The following is an 8,080-nucleotide window of genomic DNA, read 5'->3' as shown; positions in this document are numbered from 1 at the left end:
AACAACAGAGTCCTGAGGTTTCTAAATCAATGCTTAAAGAAATCTTCTCGAATAGTAAAATGAGTTTGGATCCAGGTAGTACATAGTATTCTGAGTTGTACCTCTTCAAATATAACATTTTAACCTTGACATTTCTCTTTACAGCGAAGATCCCAAAAGTGTGACAACTTTTAATAATGAATTCACACTCTTTCAATATTGTTTTATTAGTTTATCAGCTTTATTGGACACATCAGAATAAGTAGCACAATATTTAAGTTTAGGGAAACAAAATAGAACTACAAAAAATGAACCATTATTAACTGATTTGATGTGCTATTTGATATTTCCCACAAAAAGAAGGAAACAGCTTACTCTTTCTGTAGTACAAGTACGTAATAATAATAATAATAATAATAATAATAATAATAATAATAATAATTATTATTATTATTATTATTATTATTGTTGTTGTTGTTCAACTGTGTCTAGCGGCTTGGGTTTTGAAATCAGCATAAATATCATACTCAGGCAAAATGCAAAATGTCACTGCTACATAATCTAGGTTGACAAATCTTTGAAGAGGTAAAAGAGCACTCTACCGGATGACAGAAATGTGGTCACAGATAAAAAGATAAATTATTTTCTCAATTTGAGGAAGCTTGAAAGGATTTTCCACTCTTAATAGTCGTGTGTTTAATGGAAAAAGATTACTCCAATCCTTACAAAAGGGCAACTGCAACAGCTTCATACCTGTTTTATACTATTGTGAGGCAATGTTTTAGAGGGTGTTTGCTGGGTCCCAACCGTTGGTATGGTAACGGTACAGTGCTGCTCAAAGACCCTCTTAAACTTGGTTTTTGAAAAGTATCTCGAAAACCAATTCAGTGAGCAGTATTTTGTTTTTTTAGATTTCGAAATCATATCACAATTCCCTCACCCAGTAGATCATGTGAGAAAGAACTAAACTGAAGTAGAGTTCAAAATATTTATGAAAAAGCTGAAAGATGAAAAAACTTCACTGCATAATTTTTGAAGATTCCCTTTAAGAATGCAAAAGAACGCTTCTCACTTGTTTCCAAACAAATCAGGGAAGGACACTGGACGAACTTTTGAGATAAACCTGGCAAAATCTAACAAACTCTATTTCCGGTTGTATAATCTTGATTCATTATCCTTCAGAGTGGCTCCGATGGCATGTGTGGCAGCTCTGTTGAACACCTGTTCTAAGCCTCCTAAAGAATATAGATGTGGCATCTTGTGTAATAAGTTAAACTAAGTAATTCACAATAGACTTAAAACTTAAGGATATGCCATTACAACGATGGCAAATTTTATTTTCTAGTACACTGTCAGTATAATAAAATATGTGTTTTTACATCGACATACATGCAGTATACATACATGCAGTGTATGTATACAAAGTTATCGGAAATGTGCAGACCTTGACGGATGTTTCTTTGCTTGATTTGGGAAAGCAGTGGCAACCTGATTTTGGTGTTTGGGTGCTTTCCTCATGGTGATTTGTTAACTCATAAGGACAAGACACCACCGAAGATGGTGGAATTTGTTTAAGTGGTACATTTTCAAAGGAAATTGTATAACATTTTTTCTTGTCAAACTGACAAGAATTTTTTGCATCCCCTTGGCTCGATGTCAAAGGAGAAAGGGGATGTCTTCTATTCAACAAGTGGTTCGCCGAAATAGCAAATATGACCTTTTTTTTTTTCAGATTGATTTTACCCTTTCCACCCTTTCCACGAGAAAGACCATCGATCATGTGCCTGGACTTTTAATTTTGATCGAAAACTTCTTCAAGTATTCTCAAAAATTCCCCATAAGGTTTCGGTTTCTCATTTTGTTTTTAAAAAATGTAAGAACGCACTCGACAACAGTCGTCAACTGTTTCTTTCGGGTGGCTCATCGTGAACAATATCGTGAAGACACGAGCTCGATAGCGTTGAATTTGGCGAGCATTAAAATAAAGTCGTGCTACATGCTGTTTGCTCGACATACCAGTGTGGCCCGTGCAATCAAGAGTTTCTCGATATTAGCAAAGTTTTTGCCACAGCAATTCATGTAAGAAATCTAGAAATACCTCGACTAGGAAAAGGAGCAAGAATAAAAATAATTCAATTGTTAGATCAAAATTAATCACTGCTATCTTAGGTGAAACGGGGAGGACATCTTTACAAGAACCTCGCACACTTGGAAATACGCGGCTGTAACGATACCTGCGAAAGGTCCAGCGTATTTCTCTGCCGATAATCCGAACGATTTCCTGTACATTTTGTGCTGTGATTGAGACTTTCTCCTCGAGCAAAACCTTGCCAAACGAACGAGGCGAGTATGGCGATCAAGTGATTTCCGTGTAAGAAGACACGAAACGACTTCACGGCCTGCTGACCTCTGATTGGGCAGAAAAACACAAAGAATTTCTGGCACAAATCAGAATTGAGAACTACCCCTGCTGTTTGGAACTGGTCTGGTAAGAGCGTGTCGCCAGGGGCTCTTCTCGCCCTACTATGCTTTTCTTTGTCACCATTTTCTTTTGCCCATTTAGACTTCCCCTTGCCTCCGCGATCTGCCCCTGGGTGTCCGAGGATGTGTTAGGAAAAAATCATCTATTTGTTTTGCATACATTAATGTAATACGCCTCAAAAACGAAAATTGCGAATTCCTCCAAAAATTACGTACAGATTTTCTTGTAGCTTTGTCAGTTGAAACTCCTTGGAAGTTCACTGTGTTACCCCAAAAACAAAGAAAATTCACCGAGTAGAAACCTAGAAACACCGTCTAGAACTCAGGTAGGTTACAAAAACAAGCGAAGTATTTTTATCAGTAGTTGCCATAGCAACGACATTTAGGTTCTGAAAGAATCTTCCACATGTAGTCTAAGGCTGTAGGTTTTTATTTTTGACCTTCTACCGAGTGCTATGTGATAAACATTTGCAATGGAATTATTATTGATGCTGTTGTAATATCCAAACCTTTGAAAAACACTATTTAGAGCCACCTTAAGGCAAGAAAAATTATTTGATTTAGGACAAAACACAAGTGGAATTATTCCCTAATTTCACGAGTATACATTGTACCATTTCATCAGCTATAAATCATGGGTGACAAATCACGTTCATAGGACGTGGGTTTTTTCAAAGCTGGACACCATTTTGGCAGTTGCCATGGTAACTGATGTTATTAATTGAATTACTGTATTTAACGTATTGCAAAAATTTAATTGTACACTTGATTCTATTGAAAGTAATATAAACAAATGATTATTAATTTTTTAGATTTGACATAAAAAAATTATGCATTCACAAACTCTAGAGCTTGTCCTTTTTTTTTTACGTAAAATCGACCAACCTTTCATCCATTTCACTTTTTATTAACATTTCCTGGCTTACGTCAGGTTTCAAATGCTATTTTTTACAGAGATATTGCAAACATTTTGCTGAGATTTTGTGCACTAAAACACCAACATTTTAAAAACATTTCACATACTTTACCCCTGCAGTTTTACAGACATTTTATTGACATTTCCTGCCTTCTGTCAGGTTTTAAATACTTAATTTACAGAGATATTGTGAACAATTTGCTAAGATTTTGTGCACTAAAACACCAACATTTTAAAAACATTTCACATCTTTCCCCCTCCAGTTTTTTGAGGGTTTTTGTACATATTTTATAGACATTTCATGCATTCTTCTCACTCACTTTTTACAGAGATAACACTGAGATTTTATATGGATTGATTTACAGAGATTTTTTCTGGTGTAAATTTTACAGAGAAAATAAAGAGATTTTACAGGGATTTTGTACTTATCGCATAAAATCTCTGTAAAATTTTCCTTCAATTTACATAGATTTCATTGACATTTTGTACACATTTTATGTCATCGTCAGGTCGAAAATGTGGTAAATTTTACAGACTTTTTATGGGGTTACAAAATCTCTGTAAATTACAGGAAAAAGGGGACATTTAACAGAGATTTTACCAACTTTTTTAAAGTCTGTAAATGGTTCAAGTTTTCTAGTGAAATTGCACCGAAAAGCAATTAGGCAAACGGAATGAAAAAACTTGTTGTTCACTCGCATTTTAAAGCAAAACAAACCAGCAAACAGATCAGTTATTTCTGTCCGAAAAGAGTACAGATGATTGAATGTTATTTAATTCCAGTTGAGAATAAAAATTCGAGTTTCATTCCTGAGCCAAGGAAAAAATAGCCTGTGTACATCCGCCTTTTCCCCTGGAAAAAAATCGGGGAGAGAGACGTCTGTGTAATGCCAACACTAATCGTGTTCCGGAATAATTTTGCATAAATTAACTTTGTTCCTTTCTGCTGACCAAAACGGCAGTCTTGTTTCATTTCATTTTGAGAATGGCGTCCAGTGTGTCATTGAGCGTGACTTTCGAACGAGCTGTCGTTCGTTTTTGCGAGACATATCCAGTATATCCAGAGCAAGAAGAATGCTTGAAAGAACTTTTGGGGGAAAAGAAGTATATGTGCAAGCCTTCCTACACGATATGGAAAGTCAGTTATCTTTTATGCTGCTTCAATGGTAGCCGATCAAGTCTTCGAAAGAACATGTGGAAGCAGTAATATTGTTATCATATCTCCACTAAAAATGCTGATGGAAGATCAAGTCGCTTACCTGAAATCCCTGGGTTTGTCTGCTACTGCAGTGCACGATGAACAATCCGTAGAGATCCTTAAGAAAGTGGAGAAGGGAAATTTCACTTACTTGTTTGCTTCGCCTGAGAAGATGCTGAGCGTCAACAAATGGCGCAAATTAATGTCTAGCAATGAATATCGGTGGTCTTTGGTGGCAATAGCTATCGACGAAGCACACTGCATTAGTCAGTGGGGTCTGTCTGAATCATCCAACCAGACAGTAGTGCCCTTCAGGACATGGTATGGAAATCTAGGCGAACTTAACTCATTAACAAGCGATGTTCCCACAATCGTATTGACAGCGACTGCATCCATTGCTACCAGGCGAGACATTTTTAACACGTTAAATTTAAAACAGTCTTCCTGTCACATTGTTGAACGTAGTCCAGAAAGCCCAAATGTAAGTTTTGATGTACAATAGTTTAAACAAGAATGTGCCAGTCTCTACTATTTTTCAATTTCTGATAGAAGAGCTAAAAACCAAGAAAGTTGCTTGCAAAAGGACAATGATTTTATGTCAAACCGGAAAGCAGTGCGCTTTATTGTACTCAGTATTTCAAGATAGCCTTGGAACTGTTTTTTTTTATAAATGGACAACCTAATCCAAAGGAAAAGTTGATGGAAATGTTTTATGCAGGAACACCTGTGTCAGTGAAAAAACACATTTTGAACAACATTTGTGAAGTTGGTGGCCACACCAGAGTGATTGCCTGCACTGTAGCATTCGGGATGGGGGTAAACTGTAAAGAAGTACATTGAGTTGTTCATTTTGGCCAATCAAGAAACATTGAATGTTATGTCCAGGAATGTGGGAGGGCTGGACGGGATGGTGAAAAAAGTACATGCTTGCTTTTACATAATGGACTTTTAGGGGCTTATTGTTCAGATGACATCAAATAGTATATTAACAGTAATGAATGTCGAAGAAGTTTCATTTACAAGCATTTTCCAGGGAATTTTCAATCTACAGTGGTAGGTTGTCGACATATGTGCTAGTGCCCGTAATTGTGGAGATGCATCATGTCCACAACATTCCTCTCAGGGTGTTGATGTTAGCTGTGACAGCAGTGTTGCTTTACCTGAGAGTGTTAGCTCAGTTAATGAACAGGACAAGCAAAATCTTCAAGCAGAACGTTTTGCTTACATGAAAGACTTGCTTATTTGCCAGACTTCAAGTGCAGTAGCATCTTTAAACCTTATGCGTGAATTTCCACGTTTCCATATACACCAAGTACTTGACAATTGTCACAAGATCAAAACATTACACCATGCAGAGGAATTTGCTGAAATTCGGAGAAAGGAACATGGCAGAGCAATCCTTGCTGCTATAAACAAAATAATTGGTGACATTGACAGTAGTGAACTTCAAATTCCAGAAACTATCGAAGAGGAGTCAGATATAATGATTGCAGAGTGGGGGTATATCAGAGATCACTCAGAGTTATATTACATATCACAGGAAATTGAATTTGAGGATGTTGATGTTTGTATGGAAGAAGTTGATCAATCTGGTAATCAACACAGAAGCATCAGCAGTATGATTGACACTCTTTTCAGGTGACAAGGTGCAGTTGTAGAAAATCTGTAATATATCTATACGCATCCAGTGGAAGGTCAATGAAAATTCTCAGATTACGAGCCCAAAAGGGGCATTGTGGCGAAAGAAACGTGGAGATCATGGGATTTCTGATTTTGGTGATTTATTTTGAATGTATATATGACTTTCATATGACATTGTGTTAATTATCAATTTAATTAGACATATTTTATTTCGTTTTTTTTCTTCCTTTTCTTACCCCATGTATATTTAATCTAAACAGCCCTGTGGGGAGAATTCCCACATTCTTCATTCCAACTAATTGCATTGCGGCAGCTATTAGCCTGGCTTTCACTTCAAGCTCAAAGAACTTTCTGCAAGGATTAACTGCTGCATCCACATCTTCTTTCACATTCCGTCTGTTAATTAAGTTCCGATCACTAAAAAGTGTGCACTTGTCTCCAGATGAACTACCAGAATAGAAATTCTTGAAGGCAACCTGGTTGTGTCAATAAAACAAACAGAATCAAATACGGGCATAATTTACCTTGAATTTTTTTCACTTGGAAAAAGCAACCTTTTCAATCTGGGAAAGGTTGGGGGAGATGAGTACTGTAACTATGTTTGGGTATGAGGGTGAAACTCTCACCCCTTGTCATTTTCACCAGGATCTAATTTAAACGGGACTTAACATCATTATTGCATTAGGTTTTTGTGGTATCCACCAAATCAAAACAATTGTACATTGAACGAAAAAAGAAACTTTGTTCGCAAAGAGACAAAGGAAAATATAATTTTGAACCAAGGATAAAGTTCAACCACAACATATAAATTGTATCAAGTTTAATTACAAATGACTTGATAAGGAAAAGGGAACAAAGTTTCCATCGTCAATTCTTAACCACAGTGAAATTCGGATGCAGCTCTAGTCACTCTTGCACTAATATCTCATATATGTATAGCCCAAGAACATTGGGCTTTAAATGAGGCCATTTCTATAACAGATATATAGGCACTTCTTATACATTAAATTCCCCATCTATATTTAATTGTTGAGCTTTTTAAGTATGTTCATGTAGGTAGATGTAAACAGACTAGTAACGATGTCATCTCTCACAGTTTCTGATTTTTCACTCATCGGCTTGCTGTACTGGTCAGGGATATGCTTGCATGCAGCTGATTTGAGAAACTGGAAGCATGGTAATTCCACAATAACTCTTTCAGCCAGGGATATATAGTTCTCCCTTTGAAGATGGTGTTCCTGGCGACTGGGCACGCATAGACCATTTTCCATCTGCAGCAGGTCGTCAGAGGGTGGCTTCACACTAGAAAGGTGGTTGCCTGAAACTCAGTTCTCCACAGCCATGTGAGTAACCCAGTGGATGTCAATGTTTTGATGGTTTTCAATCATTTTGTGTACATGCTGTTTGAAATCAAAATTGTCGAAAACCAATTTTCTCCCTTTATCCGGAGCCAAAACAGCATATGAGGCAGGGGAAGGAGACCTTGCGAATTATGGGCTTCAGTTGATGCACCATGCTTCTGCTTGAGCCTCTCTGTCTCATTTCTTACTTTCTGTACAACATAGGCAGCAAAATCTTTCCCATACTCGTCCATCTTCTTGTAATACTGTGGGTGAGAAACAGTAAGTCTCAGCGAACTAAGACGGCAAAGGGTAGCCTAGAATTGAGATAATTTGAATGTGATTAATATGAAAAAAAAAAAAAACCTTTTTGCCAGACTCTCGAGAAAACCATTTTGGAATTTTACTTTACTAACCAACCTTACTACTGCTGGAGTGTCTGAAGTGATGTATGTAAATATAAGTTGTAGGTCAAAATAAATGTCAGGTTAAAATGATTTTCCTTTGTCCCCTAACCCCCATTAT

At 36.8% G+C, this 8,080-nt stretch overlaps 1 protein-coding gene across 1 annotated transcript; it reads left to right on the top strand.

Annotated features, from left to right (window-relative positions):
* Positions 1-4,608: 4,608 nt before the first annotated feature.
* LOC138017139 (probable ATP-dependent DNA helicase RecS) lies at positions 4,609-6,216 on the top strand. The gene is made up of 2 exons (XM_068864331.1): positions 4,609-5,055; positions 5,698-6,216. The coding sequence occupies exons 1-2, from the start codon at positions 4,609-4,611 to the stop codon at positions 6,214-6,216; spliced, it is 966 nt and encodes a 321-aa protein (XP_068720432.1).
* Positions 6,217-8,080: the final 1,864 nt, after the last annotated feature.

The sequence above is a fragment of the Montipora capricornis genome, chromosome 9 (assembly GCF_036669925.1).
Source record: "Montipora capricornis isolate CH-2021 chromosome 9, ASM3666992v2, whole genome shotgun sequence".
Classification (NCBI taxonomy): Eukaryota; Metazoa; Cnidaria; class Anthozoa; order Scleractinia; family Acroporidae; genus Montipora; species Montipora capricornis.
The sequence above is the reverse complement of the archived record's forward strand: the minus strand, read 5'-3'. Positions and strand labels throughout refer to the sequence as shown.

Bases quoted from the DNA above. Each gene is read 5' to 3' on its own strand.
- LOC138017139 (XM_068864331.1), top strand. From the start codon at position 4,609: ATGCTGATGGAAGATCAAGTCGCTTACCTGAAATCCCTGGGTTTGTCT. The intron at 5,056-5,697 runs GTAAGTTTTGAT...CATTCCTCTCAG, and splicing joins GTAGTCCAGAAAGCCCAAAT to GGTGTTGATGTTAGCTGTGA.